This window comes from Penicillium citrinum (assembly GCF_028827155.1).
Source record: "Penicillium citrinum strain IBT 23319 chromosome Unknown utg000006l:1.0-3011923.0:1.0-3012962.0, whole genome shotgun sequence".
Taxonomy (NCBI): domain Eukaryota; kingdom Fungi; phylum Ascomycota; class Eurotiomycetes; order Eurotiales; family Aspergillaceae; genus Penicillium; species Penicillium citrinum.
The window spans coordinates 2047604-2067567 of NW_026622691.1; the positions used below are offsets into that span (position 1 = coordinate 2047604).

Here is a 19964-nt window from a genome sequence, read left to right on the forward strand (position 1 = left end):
CACTGCGGGTGAGCGAGAAGCGGGGGTCTGAATTGATCGTTTTGCGAGGTATGATATCACTTAAGGGTCTTGGAGGTAACCAGTCGACCGAGTGTTCGTGAATTTTGGGGTATAGTATGTTGTATTGTACTGTAGGTATCGCAGAGGGTTGGTGTTACCATATGGCATGAGTACCCATTATCAATATCGGTGCATTGACGTCAAGCCAAACAAGGGTTTATTTTGATCCCAGGTGTGTGTAGGGAGTAGACTTCAACGATTCCCAGTCTTGGCTGCTTGGTATTTGTACGTAAAATGCGACTGGGTCACTATAGCCAGGTCTCTCCACTTGAATTTGATGTGCTCATTCGTTTAGAAACCTCGCGTCCGCGCATCCGGCTCGGAGACTGTTCAAAGTCAATGCAGGCTAGTTTGTACCTGAAGTATGTACTGTACACATTAGTGCAGAGTGGAGGGATGCACGCATCCTCTCGCATGAGGATCCGCAATTGCCGCTGTCTGCTGCGTATTGCCAATGTCAAAGCCTGCCATCGTCAACGTGTTCACCCACGCCGCACGAGCCGGGTTAACGGCGAATTGGTGATTCTGGCCGTAAATGACCCGCAACCTCTAGGATGCTTCATATGCCGTTCACAAGACCATAGTACAGAGTTCTGCAGCTTTGGATAGAGAGGAGGGTCGATTTAGCGTGGACGATCAGAACCCGTTTCTTTCCCCTTCTGCTCCATTCGGAGGGCCCGCACTAAACTGGCGCAGTTGATGGAGGGGGAAGCAGGACGAAAGGTGGGTTCCACCATCCACCATCCATCATATAAATACGAGACTTAACTTGTTTAACTCTGTTGGTTTTTTGTGTTTCGATTTTGAGAATTGAAAGTAACCAAAACAACAGCTAAAACAAAAAAAGAAAAATAAGAAAAGAGAACAATCTCTTTTACTGGTAGGTCTTTAGACAAATTGACGGTCCAACGGATGCAAACAGGGCAGTTTTGGTCAGCGGAGTCCGTCACATGCTTCTGTCGTCACTGCGACGCTTCCCCAACAATCTTTCTTTCTCTTCCTCAACAACAACAGCAACAGCAACTTCATCATGGAACAGGGCCGTTCAACAGGTGCCCTGCAGCCTGAGGGGCTGCGTGAGCGAATTCAACGCCCTGATTCAACTGGGGGTCGCGATGCTCTAACTGCCACTGGAGAAGCGGAGATCAAGGATGCGGCCGGCAAAGACAAGAAGACATTTGGGCGGACTCCCGATGGAACTGGTAAGGCGAATCTCCTTCTTCTTCTCCCTCCGTCCAAAGCAAGTGTATCTGAAAAATATATTCTTGCTATCATTATTCCATGGCGTCACACCTTGGGTCTCTCGTGGTCTCTCGCTGCCATTGTCCTATGGTGGAGCTTTTCCCGCTAATCCGCGCTCGCGATGTTTCTTAGTGTTTACGGTGCCTCAAACCCATGACATGGTCTCCCAGCTACTCTCTCCATCCGAACCTAAGAATTTTTCGGACGTGGTGGTTCTAGTATTACTTGCCATCCATGTTTTACTCCTCTGGGCCCTTCCCCAAAGCGCCAAGGTTCCGGTCTTTGCTGTCATCTATCTCTTTTGGCGCGCAGGCTACAATGGAGGGATTGGATGGCTACTTCACCACCAATCGCACCACAAGACCTTGATTAGATGGGCTGAGAAAACCAAGATCTTTGTCGATCCGGCCACTGGGGAAAACCCGCACCCTAGTCTGTATAATTGGATCAAGCGAGAGCTGGAAACCAAGATTCCCCACGATTACAAGTTCGAAAATGCACCTATTGAATACAACACTTGGCTTGTCTTTAGGCGTCTTGTGGACGTGATTCTTATGTGTGACTTCACTTCCTATTGTCTCTTCGCGATAGCATGTGGGCATCACCCGGTGGATGAGAACATTCTCATGACCGTCCTTCGGTGGACAGCCGGCATCGTGCTTGTGCTGTTCAACCTCTGGGTCAAATTAGATGCCCACAGAGTAGTCAAGGATTATGCCTGGTACTGGGGCGATTTTTTCTACCTCATCGACCAGGAATTGACCTTCGATGGTGTTTTCGAGATGGCTCCTCACCCCATGTACTCAGTCGGCTATGCGGGTTACTACGGTATCTCGCTGATGGCGGCGAGCTACAAGGTGCTTTTTATCTCTATTATTGCCCATGCAGCACAATTTGCCTTCCTCGTCCTCGTGGAAAACCCGCACATTGACAAGACCTACAACCCGCCACCACCCCGCAAGCGCTCTGTCTGTGTTGATTCGTCTTCAAGCCTACCTACGGACTTGGATACTCCCACTGCGCCAACTCCAACATTCGATGATATTCCCCCCAACGCGTCTTCGTATCTGGCCAGGCCACCTCCTTCGGTTCATAACCTTCTGGGACTGCATAACCTGGACCTGTATAGAACCACTGACTCGTCCTCCATGCTGGTTCAGATGCTCGTATTTGCTGTCACTACTTTGACTCCGTCCACCCCACGCTACCAATTTTTCTTTGTGGCCAACGCCGTTGTATGGCGCGTCTGGTTCTCTGTAGGCATCGGATATCTGCTGAACAATCAGTCTAGCAGCAAAGCATGGACCAGACACTTTGTTAAGTTCGGCGAATCACCGCATGAGGCATGGAGCCAATGGAAGGGTTCTTATCACCTAAGTATGATTATGTGCTACGCCAGTTTTATCGCTGCTGTTTGGAAGATGTATAACTTCCCTGCAGACTGGGGCTATGGCCTGGTGCTCTTCCGGCATGTCCTAGGCGCGGGCTTGATTAGCTTGCAACTTTGGACATCGATCAGCATCTACGAGTCCCTCGGCGAATTTGGCTGGTTCTACGGCGACTTTTTCTTTGATGAATCTCCCAAGTTAACTTACAATGGCATCTATCGTTTCCTCAACAACCCTGAGCGTGTTCTGGGTCTTGCAGGTGTTTGGGGAGCCGTCCTCATTACTAGCAGTGGAGCAATTACTTTCTTAGCACTGCTGAGCCATATCCTGAGTCTCGGCTTCATTCAATTTGTTGAGCGTCCTCATATGCAGAAACTGTATGGTCGCAGCCTTCGTCAGGATGGAGGTGTTGTCAAGAATCTGAAGAAGTCTCTCCCACCTCCCTTGAAGCAATTGCATGGAAGCGTGGACAAAATGTTTGACGAGTCCTTTGAATTCATTGAGGAGCTTCTCGATAATGCCCGTCCAAAGCTGGCTGCTGGAGTTAGCACTTTCGTCAAGGACACAACGGCTCTTTTCCAGAAGTATCCTGCCCGTGTTACAATTTCCCGTATTGATGCGGACCTGGCTGGTCTTGACATGAGCGACTATACGTTGTCAGTGGAGGGTACTGAAGCCAAATCCCTTGAAGAGACTGAGCTAGGTAAGGGTCGCGAAGGTGCTAATGCCCGCATGCCTCTCGATCGACGAGGTGACTTGAAGAACCTGACCTTCGAATACGGTTCCCCAATCAAGGTCAAATGGACTGCACCCCTGACGCACAGCAAAAAAGATTGGATCGGGATATATCGTGTCACGGACAACACCTCCCGTGAAGTCTCCAGAGTTTCCTCTCAAGGTCGCTGGATCGCAACTAACGAGGGCTCCTATGACAACCTCACCTGTGAGAAGGGAATCGTGACCAGTGACGTTGTAGTGAAGTCTAGTAGCAAAGGCAGGGAACTTGCTTCTGGTGAAGTTGTTTTCTCGGGTGATAAGTTGTTCTGGACCCAAGGTGTCTTCGAACTACGCTACCACCACAATGGCATGCACAACGTGATGGCCATCTCGAGACCCTTTGAAATTCGCATTCATCGGTTTGATGAAGATGATACCACTGTCGACAGTGATAGCATTGTGCAATCTACCGTTGAAACTTCATTGCTGCCCGTTATCCGCAACTGCTTTGATCAAGACCCAGAGATCGCACCAGAAACCGTGGATGAGAAATTCGGTGGTCTTGTCGAGAGGGATGGCAAGTTTGCGAAGCGTGTCGTGTTTGCTGTCCACCAAATGTAAGTTCTTCGTTTCTGTTTATTGTCTTCCAGAATCATTGCTAATAACGTCCAATAGGTTCGGTGTCGAGCTAGCACCTGAGGTCGTCAGGGCAGATGGCAATGTCCGGAATCTTGCCTGGAGGATATGCAATGCGAAGAAAGTGCTCGTAAGTCTGTCCGTGCACCCACAGGAAGCAATTGGCCCTAACTTCATGATTCCAGGCACCCTATAGCATGTCTCAATCCAACGGCACAACAACACCAGTTGAGGCCATTGAGGACAATAAAGAATAAAGAAAGAAAAAGATGTATCACCTCGTCTGGGCGATAAAGATCGTTATAGAATGACAATGTTAAATGCCGGAATGGTATTAGTGCTTGGGAACTTCACGTTTCCTTCGAATTTGTGACCTGCAAGTCCACACAAGATCAACGAAATCACAAAATCACAAAACATGCCTACTTGTGTCTTGCAGGAAAGTGTTGAGGATAAGGGGATGGGGGTGGAATTTGTCTTTTCCTTAGATATGATTCCCACGGCTGTTTAGAATTGGGCTGGGTGGGTGTGTGCTTTTTATTTTTGCTACCTTGGTTGCTGATGAGGACCCTCGGTGACTTGAGGAATGGATGCTTGACAATTCTTCGCTCTCAATTTCTTTTTTTTTTGCCTTTACTTCTTGTCATAAATACTATTAGGTTATTCAATTCGAAAAAATTTCAAAATATTCTATTCAGGTTGGTAGTTCAATGTAATATTGGGAAACCATGGGATAAACGCTATTACTACAGGGACTTAAGTCTCTTCAATGATTATGCCTGCGTGTCTCGTTAGCATGAATTGTATAACAATGTCATCAAGAAAGACACAAGTGGCATAATTCGCAAGTGGAACAAGCGAATAATCAGCAAGCCGTTTAACTCATCCCATCCTCTGCTGGCCCCAAAGACCAAACTGGCGCCCAAGACGGACGATCAGCCCAGCCCGAGGGAACCAACACAAGCCAGACGTTGCAAGAACCAATCTGAAACAAGAGGCACGACCAGGAACAGTAACAAGCGACGATGAAGCCCACATCCTCCGGTGCTCCACAACCATCCTCCCAGGGACGTCCGTAAGGATATCCGAGGTCCAGTTTGGGAGTCGCAGGAGTGGATCGTGACTTTGCTCCTGGCTGACAATTGCACAGTATGGGTGCTAGTCCGGGAGGCGGTTCTCTGAGAGATCATTGAATGGATTGACTAGTTGTCATCATGAAAGGGAGGGATGGAAGATGTAACAATTTTCCGTACCTTTTGGCGAGGAGTCGGCGACAAATGTCAAAAGGCTGGACTATGAGAAACCTGGAAAATTCTTTGACTGTCAGCAACAATCGTCGGCGATGAATGACAAAGACAATGGCAATGATATAGACAAGATCAGGAGTTTTTGGTAAGATTTTTTGTTATCTTCAAAAATTTTGCAGAAGCAGAACTGAAAAATTTTTCTCATCACAAAAGGGGTTTCAAAACAAGAGCAAAAAAATATGTAGGCTTACCGTGGGAGTTAGGACTGTGGGCATGCTGGGAAGCAGGTCAGTGGGATTGAATCAATTTCTGTCTTCAAACAATGGTTAGCTTCAATGCGAGTAAAAAAATATTGAGCTAACAAGTTCGGCATAATGTGTTGTCCATCAGATGGTAGTGCATGTTGTTCTTGGCCCATTTTTGGTCGCCGAACAGAGATTTGGATCGTTTTCCTCATAAAAGACGGGGGCAAGGATTGGCGGTGCAGAAGCAGGTGAACTCACATGAAAGGTAATTAGTAAAGAGAAATGAAAAGGCAATTCGATCTCAGGAGAAGAATCTTCGCCATAAGAAGTGCTTCATATCCTGAGGGTAAACAAGATGAAGAGGTGTGGAAGAAAGAAGAAAGCAAATCGACGAAGAAAAACGAGAAAAGCTCGTCAGGCGGGTGGGGCCCGGCGCAAACAGTGCAAACTCATAGATTTCCGTTTCTGGCCTTGAACGCCGTAGAAGACCTAACTTTGTCGGACTTGCAAATTATACACGATGAATGACAGAAGACGAGTCAATGGGCCACCGGGTGGGACAAGACCCCCGGTATATGCCTCACTGCTTCATTCTGGGACAGGTGCCGGAGACCGCGCACAGCGTCAACGACAACCTACCGAGCTCAGGAAAATCTGTATGCACGACCTTACATTGATAGGAAATGGAATCATGCTAATTTGTGACTCTATAGTCCTCAAGACTGGACTCATCCCTTCAGCTTCGGGCTCCTCATATCTTGAATTTGAACCCTCTGCTTCTCTCGCAGCCGCTCGCGCCAATCCTAAATCTCTAATCCCGCCTTCCTCAGCTCTGAAGCTCGCATGCACAGTCCATGGACCAAAGCCATTGCCTCGATCAGCCGCCTTCTCTCCAAACCTTGTCTTAACAACACATGTCAAGTTCGCGCCATTTGCGGCTCGCAAGCGCAAGGGCCACGTCCGTGATTCGAGTGAGCGCGATCTGGGCGTCCACCTCGAAACAGCTCTTCGCGGTGCCATTATCGCCGAGCGTTGGCCGAAGAGTGGTCTGGATATTACCATCACCATTCTTGAAGCGGAGGATGATCGCTGGTGGGGTGATGCACCGGATTCGCATGATGCCTCGTGGGGTATGATGAATGTTCTTGCGGGTTGTATTAGCGCTGCATCTGCGGCAATTGCCGACGCGCATATCGATTGTCTTGATCTTGTATCTGGAGGCGTGGCTGCTCTTGTCTCCGATGACTCGACTGGATCTCCTTCTACTGCGCCAAAATTGATGCTGGATACAGACCCGGCCGAGCATCGTTCTATTGTCTCTGCTTGTGTGGTAGCATACATGCCTGCCCGAGATGAGATTACAGAACTTTGGCTCAAGGGCGATAGCTCCAAGGCCTCTCTTGCCGCTGGTGATGAACGGAGTGGCCATGAGGCATTAATAGATGGTGCTGTGAATGCTGCTCGGGGAGCGCATTCTGTTCTAGCGGAGGCAGTCAAAGAGTCATTGCAAAAGGCATTAGGCCAGTCTTAAGCCCAAAATCTATCCCTATTATAATGAAGGAATGAAACTCGGAAATAATTTTCTCGTTCAATAATAATTGCTCGCAAGGTGTAGAGGACAAGTAGTCCTACTTTCAAACTAGGGTGTTCTTGAATCATTGAAATCAATTTTGAGAAATCATCGCGCGAAAAGGAGACTTGACAATTGCCCAGTGAGAAACATATTGCACCTTTCGAAATGACTAAATGACCTTTAGATCCATAGAAACATTGGGGAACAAAAACCAAAGACCTGGGGACTCGTTCCACTCCATAACTCTCGGGAATCACAACACTTTCAATGACACAACACGGTCATCTCACACAGCCTCGTCTTCATAGTTCTCATCGACCATCTGGTCGTCATTTTCGTCCTTGGTAATTGAATCATCATGATCCGTGGTAGCAGCCGCGCTCTTCTGGGCACCTTTTCCTTCGGGTCCCTGGTCCCTTGGACTCTCGGCCGCCGTGATAGCTGCTTTCAGCTTCAGGATTCTGGAACGGACGCCATAGTAGCGATTCCTGGCACCATAGATTGTAATCCCCAGTTTTTTGCTGAGGGCATGATAATCGATCTGTGTCGTTGTGAGGATACAGTGGTTAGCCATAGTCAACGGAGGCCTCACTCGAGCTTGGGTTCGAGCGACGAGAAGAGTGAAATGAAAATGAATTTGGAATTACCGTGCTTTGCCCTTCTTGTATGCCTCCGCTGCATTCGAAGCACATCCACAGAAAAACGAGGTCCTTTTCGACTTGGTTACCCTCGGTGATACAGGCACGTTTCTGTGGTTTCTTGGGCTTTTTCTCCACTTTGGTGGATTTGGGACGAGCCATGATTAGATAAGTAGATGAGTTGAGACAATGATAGTTAAGTGTTGAGGGCAAAGCGTAGAGCTGGGGTAATGGGAAGCAGTTGTGTTGTCGAATGCGGTAGATGAAGTGAAGCATGAGCTTAAAGGTTTGCAGGAAGAACCCATCCTGCAGGGCTCAATGGTCGCCATTTTTTATATCGATAACAGCATTCATTGAAACTGCATCTCTCTAGTCTAGATTCGAGCCTGTAGGCTAAAGAAACAGCTATCATAAGCGCTACTAAATAAACTGCAATGATAATGGCAAATACAACAAGTGAAAGCAGAATGTAGTAGATTGGTCTTGATACTAAACAGTCTCGGCCCTAAGTTGAATCCACGATGCCTATTGCATATCTCAGAAATGACAATTGTCCCTTGAACCTAACTTAAACCCAGATAACCTCAACAAAAAACGAATAAAATCTTGACAAAGAGGAAGGTCGCAAATGCACGAAGCCCCAGATTTTGCAACAAATTTCAGCCCAATAACGCATCCTCGGTATCAACATCCTCGAGCTCAGCCGGATGATTAGACTCCTGGGCTTTCTGGGCCTGACCCTCCTGAGGACCTTCCTCGGTCTTTGGGTTCTTGTTTCTCATGGCGATTCGAAGTCGCGAGAATCGCTTCAGAGCAGCTCCCTTCTGGAGGCCCATCTTTTCAGCCACGGCATCCCAGTTAATCTGTCTCATTTGTTAGTCCAGACAAACCCAATTACGAGAAATAGAGATACTCACATTGTTGCTGCCACTTCCGCCACCTTCCTTCATGATACTGCTGTTCTCTAAGCAGGTCCACAGGAAGAGCACCTGGGAATCCGTGATCCCGGACTTGGGAGTCTTGGAAGTCCTAGGGGTCTTAGGAGCTTTGGGGGACTTGGGGGACTTTAATGAATGGCCAGGTTCTTTATTCAAGGGAGTAGCCTTAAACTCGGAGGTCTTCTTTTCCACTTTGGAGCCCATGGTGATCGAAATTGAGAGAGTTGTAGTTCACGTAAACACAAGATTTGAGATGAGATTGATTGATGAAGAGATGAGAGAAGAAAAGACCAGGCTGAGCCGAGTGAACGACTTTCCAGATGAGATAATATCTAGAAACAGGAAGGAACGATGACCTCGAGCATAATTCGCGCCTTCCTAAATTTGTCTATACTTCCTTCCTAGAAACTGCTCCTTCCTTCTTATTTTTCTCCTTCCCCCATCTTTCCCTTATATCTCCTTCTTCCATCTCTTTCACTCAATTCCACCCTTCTTCTCACTCTTAAAGTCCTTCCTTATTCTATCCTACGCATTTCAACATCAACAATCCCATTGTTTCGCTTCATTATGTATGTAAATTCAACACCATGTTGTTAATTCTGCTGTTTGACTAATTATTAAAAGCACTACCTTGGTCTTCCGAAAACATGACGCCTACAAAGGTGGCCAAGCGCCGTGGGAGACCACCTAAGTCTGCACCGAGAGAGTCATCATATGTTCCTCCACCAAACATTACCAAATTTACCAAGGAGGACGCTATGCTTTTGTGGTATGCCTTCCGAACTAACGGTGGGAATCCGGTAAGTACCCTCATGCTAGTGAAGAGGCACACCTGCGTCTTGATTCTTTTCCAAGTTGAACATTTCGAGGACGTACCAGATCTGAGAACTTTTAGTTTCCCGACTACGCAGAACTTGGCAACATCCTGGGCCTCTCAAAAGGCGGTGCCCAGAGACGTTTCTACAGGCTCAAATCTTATTTTGAGAGCGTGAATACTACAGGCGGAAAGTCAACATCGCCAAATGAAGGATCTCCGGCCAAAATCAAGGACAGCAAAGGTCTGAAGAAGAAAATCAACGATTGGTCTGAGAATGAAATCATTGAGAGTTTCAAAGTCTCATCGGAGGAACCGCCTGAGACGAGCATCAAAATTGAAACTGACGCCGTCATCAAGTCAGAATCCGATGATGATATCAAGGAAGATCGCACGGACATTTGAAAGGATCAATCACAGTCATACCGGGTTGAGATAGCTGATGTTGATTTCGTTTTTTGATAAATATCTAAATTTGATGAATACTCTTGGTAGCTCGAGAAGAGCTTACATGCATACACGTATTCATTTCTGATCCAGACGTATCAAATATTGCCAAGCTGACAATGTTTCTAGAAGTTCGTAAATAGAGGGACAAAAACTCGAAATCTGCATAGAGAGATATAGCCATGACAAGAAGAGCTCAGGAGTGAATCCAAAGTGAAGCCACTAGCCAATTTCAAGCTGATTCTTCTCAGCACTTCTTCTTCTTCTTCTTCTTCTTCTTCTTCTTCTTCTTCTTCTTCTTCTTCTTCTTCTTCTTCTTCTTCTTCTTCTTCTTCTTCTTCTTCCTTCTTCTTGACAATTCATCTTCTCCCTCTTCAACCACCTTTTCGTTTACCAATTGCTCCCATCCCAACGTGCAGCAAAGGCTTTTCATTTCACCATGTAATAGAGCTCTTAAATCCCTTTTCTCATTTCTCTTTCTCTGTGGCTGACATCATCTTTTATCTTCTCAGGGATACCAAAATCTCCACCCCGAAAAAAGTGGTGAAGAAAAAGGCCCCTCGCAAATCCACTCCAAAGAAGGCAAATCCTGTCACTGCCCGGGGTAATAACGATGATGCTGACAAGTACTTCTTGTGGCTTTGCTTCATGAACAACGGTGGCAAGACTGTGAGTTTCATGGCGCTAGATATTCGTGGGGTCATCTTTTCACTTCTTCACTGCTAACAATTGATTCCAGATCCCCGACTACAACATTATCATGCAAAAGCTTGGCATCGGCTATAAGACCGCAACTGGGCGCTTTTACAAGCTGAGGAAGAAATTTGAAGACCTAGATCAGTCTGAAGGTCCCGCCCAGAACGAAGACTCCGAAAAGCCAAGTGACAATTCCAACGCACCGACTGGTCCTGAAGTCCAGGTCATGTCTGAGGTCGAAGACAATGTTCAGGATCATCCTAGCTCGGACCTGGCCCAGGAACGGCTGGAGTACGCTTAAGATGAATGATAATGAGATCACTGCTGGATGTTATAATTAGGATTCAGGGTCCTCGGATCTTTCTACTTTTGATCTGAATGCCGTATTTATGTTGTTTGATTTTGATGCTTTGATCTTTTCTTTCCTGGTTCGAACGAATGGTCACCCTAGGTACAGGCACCTCAACATGCCGCCTATGCGTGCCTTCTAGTCGAGATCAACCAGATGATACTTGTGATGCTTCAATACCCTAGTTATGCAATGACACTGAGCTCCTAGTGCGAAATTAGTCCATTTTATAGGCGTGAACTGTCATCAATGGTGAATGTCCCGAGGCAGTTTCCAAAGGTCGATAGTACACCGAGATTAGCTCAGTATCCATACCAGGTAGTCATGCAGAAGGTACCTATCTTCATAGGTATGATATATCAATACAACCTAGTAATCAATAATATTGACAAAGGTTCCTTCCAAGGAAAATATAAAGTAATTTGAGTCTATTCTGTGCCAAGTCCAGAGGACCTGACTATTACATTTCGTTAAGGGTTTACCTAAACCCTTGATTAGAAGAAAGCATTAGTCTTCCAGGAGTAGCTACCCACTAGGTAGACTTGGAAGATTGCTGCTTTTTTAAGTGGGTTTCTACAAATATCGTCTTTACTAGCGTACTAAATATAACTGAGAAATGGCCATGCAGAGGTCATTCACTGTTTTGCCCCCCTGCTAAATCAACTACTCAGCCATTTTGATAATATTTTTGCATATTAAATCCACAACGAGAATCAACAATTAATTCTTACTCTATCAATAATTTATCAAGTGAATGATCTATCGTGGGCCTAATTTCGGAACTGTTGGAGGACGTGACTATTAAATGGGAGGGTAAGGATCTATATAAAGACTGGATTTGGCACAGAATAGACTCAATTTAATTTATATTAATTATTTGAAATAGCTTTGCCCTGTGCATAATATGGAGCTTAAATTGCAAATATAATATTGCTCAGCGAGGGGCATCTTGCATGATGTGGGGGGTTACAGTAGTAAGGCATTCTACTATGTATGTACTTTGTACAGTAACAAGTATGTGAGCACGGATGAGTTACTCTGTACACACATACATTGTACAGTATGTATACCACACAACACTTGTGAACACCAAATTTAAATTAACTTGGATGAAATCCCGGTGATCATGCAGGATGTTTCACAAGGAGTTCGGCATCACGTCAACACTAGGGAGAACTCTGCATGAGCACCATTGACATTTCCTATGGCAGTGTGTGCCCCGTGATTAAGCAGCATCCATTTTTCGTGCGTGTCTCACTTTATGTCTTGACACCTGCCGAGCTCGATTTCGAAGGGCAAAAGTACGACGATCACAGACCCATTATATCGAAATCTGTATCGGCATTTGAATCTCAATCGATCGATCGAAATCTACTACACGAGCCTAACTAGCACGAGTCCCTATGGCAATGCAAATACCATGTACTATGTATGTACATAGAACCGTATCAACTTTCCAATCTCCGGGGAAGGTTTAAAAACAACGAGCGATGGCTTCGATATTCCGGATCGTCATAACCACATTGAGTTCATCCGTTCCATAGGTCATGACTTAGGCTAGTGTTTCGATTCCAAGCCCCTGAAGCGTTCGTGCCCACCGACTCCATCGGAGAACGGCGGAGAGAACGGTCGAGATCGTGACCGTCCAAGTTTTTCTTTTTGAGCAATCTCTCAATCCGCCAAAAAAAAAAAAATAGATCAAGATTTTTTCTTTGTTCATCGAGACGCTAGCTACTCCAAGGATATGGTGCGCTCCATCGTGAGCGCTGAGCTCCGAGCTGTCGGATACGCCCAACGAACCAAAATTGGCATTCAGTTGACGGTCTTGTTCCGCGAGAACGAGTGAGACCCACTGTACTGTCTGTCGATCACTCTCATCACACCAATAGTGACTCGTGCGGAAATTGGGGGCTCCATCTCGTGCCATTTTCAACCCTAACTGGCCTCGGTCGTTCTCCTACAGCACAGTTGGTTTTGTGTCCGGGATATGGCCCCCTTCATTATGGGCCCCCAATGGCAATATCATGTCCCCTTTCAAGGCGCAAGACTTCCCGTGAAGGCGAGTCCACATGAAAGCCCTGCGGGTCTCGACGGGTGAATTCTCGTTGTCTATCATGGGTGTTTAATTGTGTGGATCCCTCGATGACTTGGAGTTGGGGCCGGGATCTGGTCCGCCACCTGTGTAGTCTGTACTGTACATACAATATTATGCAGCCTGGACGTTTCGTACTCCAAAGAAGGTCCTGCTAGCTGCATGACAAGACCCAGTTGGTTTCGGCTTGTTTCTCTAATGCAGATACATACACCCCTCGTGTTGCTAGGGCACAATTTCATGCATGCATTGTCCAGGGACAGGGGCAGCTGGCTGCATCCCTCGAGTTCGTTAGGGTTTGTTGAAGTCAATTCATAGCGACAAGCGGCCGTTCAGATGTCACCGCTGACGGCAAATGGAGCATTCTTAATTTCTTAGCGTTCGAACCGCCAGACCGTATTAGCTTAGCCCCATCTGTGTCCCCGTCGATGGACCATGGAGAATACCGGGCTATTTCCCCTGGATCCAGGCACGCCAAATGGTCCTCGATCTGCACTCCGGCCACTTGACAAGGCAGGTCTCCGCTATTCCTTTCTTTGTGGCGCGTGCGACTTTTCTTGCCTTTTCTTTTCCTTCTCATCATGACTATCTACCTCAGTCATTGGCACCTTCACTGTATGAAGGTCTTCAGACAAGCTTCAATGCTGCAATGAGATGCGTTGATCGTTCAACCCTACACGACGGCCGCTGGTCTCGTCACTCCACTTCTCGTTAAAGCCAGTGCTTTTTTCTTTTCTTTTTCTTTCATCTCTTGAGAACGTAATTTGCCAAACCGCCTCGTGTGCGGTTCAAGGGGTGCATGCCAGGCGCATGATCCCATGTGCTGCACCACCGTCAATATGGTTGCGCTGAAGAAGCTTTTCCAACAAGCTGAGTCCACTCAGTCGCAACCTTCACAAGATTCGGAATCCGGTGATGTCAATACAAATTGTTCGTATTTTGGGGCGACTGGGTCGCCAACAAGAGAACATCTAGAACCCAATCGTCTATCTACTGCTCCTCCGTCGCCTGGACTCCCGTCGCCTGGACTCCCGTCGCCTGGGTATAAGACGTCGCGATCTATAGATGTATCCCACCATTTTGACCAGATTGACAAGCAATTTGAGGATCTACATCACCATATGGGAGGTGAGAGGCCGCTATCCTCTCAGTCCGAACTACCCCCTTCAGTCCCATTCAGCGTTGGTGTCCCAAGATCATCCAATTCTCGACATATCGATCTGATGGATGCTCTTTATACATCTGAACGAAACCAAGCCCCAAGCCCCACACCCATATCACCTCCTTCTAGTCCATACAACGAAGACGTTGCAGAACGGAACATGACCAGATTTTTGCGCATTCAATATCGAAAAGGATTTGCTAGCTCTCGAATCTTGTCTGCTCTTTACCAGGAAGATGTTGCAGACAGAAACATTGCAAAATATGGTGGCCAAACTCGCTCAACTTCGGCATTGAGCTCTCATTCCTCTCCTCCTGCGCCAGGCAGACGCCGTGGATTAAGTCCAATGGGCTCAGATGGCAAGAGACGTGACTCCAGAAACCTGAATCTCAAGAAAGGAAGCTGGATGTCTGATGGAGACCTTCGACACAGATCCACTCCTGATCGATCCTCTGGTTCTTCCTCGCGTGCATCGCATGCAAGCACCTTAATACGTTTACAGCGGTCTACACCTACATTGTCTCCAGACGAGACTGACTCCACAGGAGATGATGCTCCTGCTGCCGTTCAACGTCTGGGAGTACCCCCTGCTTACAAACAAGGTAAAAGATGGAGTAGTACACCTTTGCCTGACAGTCCCACGCTGCCTTTTCCAATGAGTAATGGACCGATGAGCAGCAGCGTGGCCGATTCTACTCGGGAGCTACAGCCACCTACTACGACAGTTCGCAGCTCATCATTGACCCCAAGATCATTGTCACCGCCACCTTCGGGATCTAGTTCAAGAAAGAATGTTCGAGATCTTTCAATCAATACACAATTAGCCTCCTCGGGCCGCCAAAAGATTTCACACCGTGCGATCCAGCCTCCAACCCCTTCAAACTACGAGATGAAAAGGGCCCCAAGCATTGCAGAAGTCATGAACAGTCCTCTGCCAGCACCAACTCCAAGTCCAGGCCAATCGTCACCCCGATTTAAGGTGTCTGAAATGATGGACCTTTTCAAGCAAGCGTACATATCTACTCAAGCTTTCAGCTCCCATCCCACTTACGAAAGCCTCCAAGATGCAATAGTCCGCGAGATCAACTCCCACGACGCATTCAAGAGTGTCCCTGTTCCAGCAGCTGGACCTCCTTTCACGCCCTCAGACCAGGACAGATTCAATCATAGTACAAATTTGAATCGCAGCTCCTCGACTGGGTCACTCTCCAAGATTATCAGAAAGAGCTCATTCAGAAAGCACAAGAGAAATTCTGATTCTCGTCAAAGCATATCCACAAGCGTACCATCTAAAGGTTTCCTTCGAAGAGTTTCGTCTTCCCCTGCGCGTCGGAGACACACTGATGCCCCTCTACCATCCCCAGAAATGCTGGCCGAGCTTCATCAGCCACAAGAAAATGCCGCATCCTCGACCTCACATGGCGAACAGCTCACCTATATGGACATTCTCCGCGCCAGCGGCAGCGGGGATAAACCCGCGGAACCCTACTCTCGAACCTCCTCGCTCACCCGACAACTGTTCCGCTCAGAGTCTGCCAATAACCCCCCCTATGCCTCCGCGCTCTGTACCTGATTCTCGCCCGATCACACCTGGCACCGTCTACCGCATGCAGGCGCATTCTGATTCGTCCGGCGAAGAAAGAAGCACTGGCTCCCACGAGTTTCACGAGGAAAGCGACGATGATATCATCCACCTTCCTAGCGTAGGCGCACCGCCTCCTCGCGTGCAGATTGAGGGAGTAGACGAAAACAACGTCCGCTATGTGATAAACTCCGCCACAGCCAGTGACGCACACAAGCTCATGAGTTGGCCCCAGCGCGTACGCCGAGCTAACTCTCCTCAACCAAGCTGCGAGAACAGTTTTTCTCCTCTAGCCCGCGCCCGAATGCAGCTCCGGGGAGCTCGCTCTGTTGAGTCTTACTAGGCGGGCAATTCATATCTGCTTTTTTTCTGAACAGCAATAGAAGCCGTTCTCGCACGATAATGATACTTTCATGATACTTCCAACTACCCAAATAGCTTGTTTGGCCTTTAAAGGTCTTTCCTTCCAGCGATTCTGAGTTTGAAGCGCCTCGATTCCAAATCACAAGTCTTTTCTTTACATCTCACCTCCGAACCTCGAGCTCTCATCAAGTCTATTATACCTTACTCTAACACAACTGGTATCCAACGCCGGATCTTGCATTCCTTGAATTTCCTATCACCTCGTTCTACTACAACTATTTGTCTACACAGACCTTTCTTTTCCCCGAAGCTCTCAGCGATTCTGGCACGTGCGCCCTACCTTGTTTTCCTATCAATCTGATTCTGTCTCATCTTCTCATCACATATGCATATTTCGGAAGGCGTTCCCATCTTTTGGCAGTCAAATTTGTTTGATATAGCTAATACGGCATCACTTTTGCTGATTTTATCGTCGCAATAATACGCACTCGAACTGTTCTTCGCGCAAAAGCATTCTCCAGTGGTACTACTACCTAGGCACTATACCTTCCCGCCGGCCACAATGTTCCACAATGTCAAAACGAAACACGAGTATCAAGTCCTAGTAGTAGTAAAAAATAAAAAAGACTCGGAGGCTTCACCTCTTCTCCACGGGAATAGGTTATGACTCATCTCGATCAACTTTTAGAGTAGATATCGGTTGTTCATTCCAATGTCAAATTGATGGACTAGATTTCGATGGTTGCCATTCGTCCATCACGTAAAGAAATACACCCATGACCAGGCAGATATTACAAAGGACCAGGGGCGGTTTACGGTTACGATCTTGAAAACTGGAAGCATCATAATCATGCGCCGAAAGAACTCAGAATATAAAACATGGCTCATTCTTCTCATAGGCTCGTTTCAACTAAATACCTACCCTGCTCCCTAGAAATTCCACCTCCACAACGCAACAACTCAAAGGACGAATTTCAATAACGGGAGCCCATGGTACCCACGCCGAATATAGGAAACTTGCAACCCTTGCACGCTTTTTCCAGTCCAATTCTGCTCAAAATACTCCGAACCCTTGAAAGTAAAGCCCAATGCAGTTCCGTCCTCCCGATGGAATACATGCTGATTTCCGAATGGGTTATGCAAATAGAATCAGCAAGTTTAGTATGAACCTGGATATAGTAAGTATTTGGATTCAGGAAAGAAAGGACGAAAATGATTTGGGAACATACGGCCGAACATGCACCACTTCTGGGCGGCGCGAGTACACTTGGGGTTAATGCACTTGGTATCGGCAGTGATCTCTCCACCACCGATGCCCTGGTCGAAGGGAATGCACAGACTCTTAGCACCCATACTCGGGGCCTTTATAGTAATTAGCAAACTGATACGGGTAGCTTCGACGAAGTAAAGTTTAAGACATACCTTGACATCTTCCGGACCAGACTGGGAAAGCTCTTCTTGCTTCTTAGCAGTGTCCTTCTTGATCTGATCCTCACAGTCTTCGGCCAAGCAGAATGGCACGACAACCAGGTTCTTGTCATTAAGAGCAGGGACGATTTCGTCGAAGCTAGTGAGGACCTTGCGGTGGGTGGTGAATTGCTCGTTGGCACGGTTATACATATCACGATGGATGGTCTCCAGGAGCTTAGGCACAGCGGTAGCCAGTTCAGGGATGGCGATGGTGCCCTTACCATCCTTGCCAGGAATATCACGGCGGGCGGTGGTGATAAAGTGGCCGGCAGACTCACCAGGGCCGAACTCTAAGCGCAACGGGACACCCTTCAGTTCCCAATCAGCAAACTTGAAGCCAGGGGAGTAGCCATCACGCTGATCGTTCTCGACACGGACGCCTGCGGCCTCAAGAACGGCAACAAGACCGTTGATCTCAGCTCCCAGCTTCTCACGCTCCTCGTCGGTAGTTTTGGCAGTAAGACCGACGGGAACAATGACAACTTGGGTCTCAGCCACGCGAGGGGGGAGAACAAGACCCTTGTCATCCGCGTGGATCATGACCATGACACCGAGAGTACGGGTCGACAGACCCCAAGAGTTTTGCCAGACATACAGAGGAGGCTTCTTCTCCTCACCAGGCTTGTTAGATGGATCCTCGACCTTGATGTCGAACATCTTAGAGAAATTTTGTCCTAAACCGTGAGAGGTACCACCCTGGATACCACGGCCAGTGGCGGGAATATAACCTGGTCATAATTAGCACATAAAGTTTTGTAACATGTGAGAATACTGCGGGTATACCTTCGACGGTTGTGGTGTAGAGACCACCGGCTAAAAGCAAATTGTTAGTATATTTCGATGGCCTTGCTAGGCAGGATGGACGTACCGAATCTCTCCTTGTCAGTCTTCTGTCCCTTGACCACGGGAACAGCGAGCAGGTGCTCATAGATATCAGAGTACCAGTCAAGGATCTGTAGCACCTCTGAACGAGCTGCACCCTCGGTAAGATGAGCAGTGTGACCCTCCTGCCACAAGAACTCTCGGGTACGCAGGAATGGGGTGGGGTTCTTGAACTCCCATCTACGATGCGAGGGTTAGAGAAAGAAAGTAGATCACCAACAAATAAAAGAGAAAGTGCTTACCGGACGACAGAGTTCCATTGGTTGAGACGAAGAGGAAGGTTTCTGGGCGGATTAGATTTGATAGAGGCTGGCGAGCAGTCGGGAATGGTGATCTTACCGGTGGGAGCGAATCCACTGATCCAAAACGTTAGCAAATATATTTCACGCTGGCTCGATAAAAGTATTTTGACACGTACCTTCGCATAGTATGGGTACATGACAGTTTCCGAGGTGGGACGGATGGCAATCTTCTTCTCCAGAGGAGACGATCCACTATTATTTTTCAGGTTAGAAGCCTGTAGTATAATTCGTTTTTCGAGGATAGGGATCCGTACGCATGGGTAACCCAAGCGACCTCAGCAGCAAAGCCCTCAATGTGATCCTTCTCGCGGTTCAACACATCTAGTTCAATTAGATTAGCCAAAGAACCGAATGGCCGAATCTTTCAAGATAGAGGTACCTTCGGAAACGAAAAGAGGGAAACTCGCGCTATAACATAGTCAGCACCATTGAGTCGCATAATATGGAGGTCTCAAGTGACGAACTTCTTAACTCCGATAGACTTGATCTTCGCATTGAACCAGTTTTGGATTTCCTCCCAGATGAAGTAAGAAGCGGGCTGGAATAAGTCAGCATTTACCCAAAGCATATCCACCATGGCTTGTTTACCTTCAGAATAAAGCAACCGGAGACATCATAGCTGAGTAGAAAGTTAAGGTCAGTCGCGGTGCCGAAATAACGACAATGCTAATTGTAACAGAATAAGACGCACTAGTCCAGCATATCACCTTAAGCGACTGTCAGTATATGTTCAATCGACCAATTATCAAAAGACAAAGGACTAACCTTTGGTGAGAACCTGGTGATACCACTCTGGGAAATCGGTCTCCTTCTCCACATCAATACCAATAAGTTCCTTGCCATTATCCTTCTTCTTCGGGGCAGCCTTCTTGGGCTCCTTGGGCTGCTTGGGCTTGTTGGCCTTGTCTGCTTTGTCTGCTGCAAGCTTAGCTAGCTTGGCCGCCTTCTTCGCCGCATTCTTCGACTCGCCCTGGGGGGCATCGGCGGGGTTCGTGCGATCAGGGAGGGTCTGGGGATCAGCCGCGCCGGAGGCAGCAGGATCGGAGGTGTTTTGACTAGCCATTCTGTATAAGAACGAACGCTTGGCTAGGAAGGACAAAAAAAGCGAACCACACTCAAAA

The 19964-nt window shown here is 47.4% G+C and overlaps 10 protein-coding genes across 10 annotated transcripts; 6 read left to right on the forward strand and 4 right to left on the reverse strand.

Annotated features, from left to right (window-relative positions):
• Window positions 1-1075: 1075 nt before the first annotated feature.
• N7469_007298 (phosphatidylethanolamine N-methyltransferase) lies at window positions 1076-4300 on the forward strand (the record flags this gene model as incomplete). The annotated part of the gene is made up of 4 exons (XM_056646216.1): window positions 1076-1262; window positions 1435-4024; window positions 4083-4173; window positions 4229-4300. The coding sequence occupies exons 1-4, from the start codon at window positions 1091-1093 to the stop codon at window positions 4298-4300; spliced, it is 2925 nt and encodes a 974-aa protein (XP_056499657.1). The 5' UTR covers window positions 1076-1090.
• Window positions 4301-4920: 620 nt separating this feature from the next.
• On the reverse strand, window positions 4921-5708 carry N7469_007299 (uncharacterized protein; the record flags this gene model as incomplete). The annotated part of the gene is made up of 2 exons (XM_056646217.1): window positions 4921-5221; window positions 5653-5708. 2 exons carry the CDS (start codon window positions 5706-5708, stop codon window positions 4921-4923), a joined length of 357 nt encoding a protein of 118 aa, XP_056499658.1.
• A 347-nt stretch (window positions 5709-6055) lies between these two features.
• Window positions 6056-7066, forward strand: N7469_007300 (3' exoribonuclease family protein; the record flags this gene model as incomplete). Its single annotated transcript, XM_056646218.1, has 2 exons — window positions 6056-6191; window positions 6249-7066. The coding sequence occupies 2 exons, from the start codon at window positions 6056-6058 to the stop codon at window positions 7064-7066; spliced, it is 954 nt and encodes a 317-aa protein (XP_056499659.1).
• A 328-nt stretch (window positions 7067-7394) lies between these two features.
• On the reverse strand, window positions 7395-7908 carry N7469_007301 (uncharacterized protein; the record flags this gene model as incomplete). The annotated part of the gene is made up of 2 exons (XM_056646219.1): window positions 7395-7649; window positions 7756-7908. 2 exons carry the CDS (start codon window positions 7906-7908, stop codon window positions 7395-7397), a joined length of 408 nt encoding a protein of 135 aa, XP_056499660.1.
• Window positions 7909-8405: 497 nt separating this feature from the next.
• N7469_007302 (uncharacterized protein) lies at window positions 8406-8888 on the reverse strand (the record flags this gene model as incomplete). Its single annotated transcript, XM_056646220.1, has 2 exons — window positions 8406-8609; window positions 8664-8888. The coding sequence occupies 2 exons, from the start codon at window positions 8886-8888 to the stop codon at window positions 8406-8408; spliced, it is 429 nt and encodes a 142-aa protein (XP_056499661.1).
• Window positions 8889-9331: 443 nt separating this feature from the next.
• Window positions 9332-9903, forward strand: N7469_007303 (uncharacterized protein; the record flags this gene model as incomplete). The annotated part of the gene is made up of 2 exons (XM_056646221.1): window positions 9332-9484; window positions 9580-9903. The coding sequence occupies 2 exons, from the start codon at window positions 9332-9334 to the stop codon at window positions 9901-9903; spliced, it is 477 nt and encodes a 158-aa protein (XP_056499662.1).
• A 161-nt stretch (window positions 9904-10064) lies between these two features.
• Window positions 10065-10942, forward strand: N7469_007304 (uncharacterized protein; the record flags this gene model as incomplete). Its single annotated transcript, XM_056646222.1, has 4 exons — window positions 10065-10076; window positions 10197-10386; window positions 10487-10614; window positions 10685-10942. The coding sequence occupies 4 exons, from the start codon at window positions 10065-10067 to the stop codon at window positions 10940-10942; spliced, it is 588 nt and encodes a 195-aa protein (XP_056499663.1).
• Window positions 10943-13921: 2979 nt separating this feature from the next.
• On the forward strand, window positions 13922-15817 carry N7469_007305 (uncharacterized protein; the record flags this gene model as incomplete). Its single annotated transcript, XM_056646223.1, has 1 exon — window positions 13922-15817. The coding sequence occupies one exon, from the start codon at window positions 13922-13924 to the stop codon at window positions 15815-15817; it is 1896 nt and encodes a 631-aa protein (XP_056499664.1).
• Window positions 15818-15851: 34 nt separating this feature from the next.
• Window positions 15852-16169, forward strand: N7469_007306 (uncharacterized protein; the record flags this gene model as incomplete). Its single annotated transcript, XM_056646224.1, has 1 exon — window positions 15852-16169. One exon carries the CDS (start codon window positions 15852-15854, stop codon window positions 16167-16169), a length of 318 nt encoding a protein of 105 aa, XP_056499665.1.
• A 1001-nt stretch (window positions 16170-17170) lies between these two features.
• Window positions 17171-19906, reverse strand: N7469_007307 (proline--tRNA ligase; the record flags this gene model as incomplete). Its single annotated transcript, XM_056646225.1, has 14 exons — window positions 17171-17358; window positions 17419-17551; window positions 17612-18387; window positions 18443-18472; window positions 18528-18721; window positions 18784-18825; window positions 18881-18897; window positions 18960-19035; window positions 19098-19164; window positions 19223-19251; window positions 19308-19381; window positions 19432-19462; window positions 19535-19550; window positions 19609-19906. 14 exons carry the CDS (start codon window positions 19904-19906, stop codon window positions 17348-17350), a joined length of 1794 nt encoding a protein of 597 aa, XP_056499666.1. The 3' UTR covers window positions 17171-17347.
• Window positions 19907-19964: the final 58 nt, after the last annotated feature.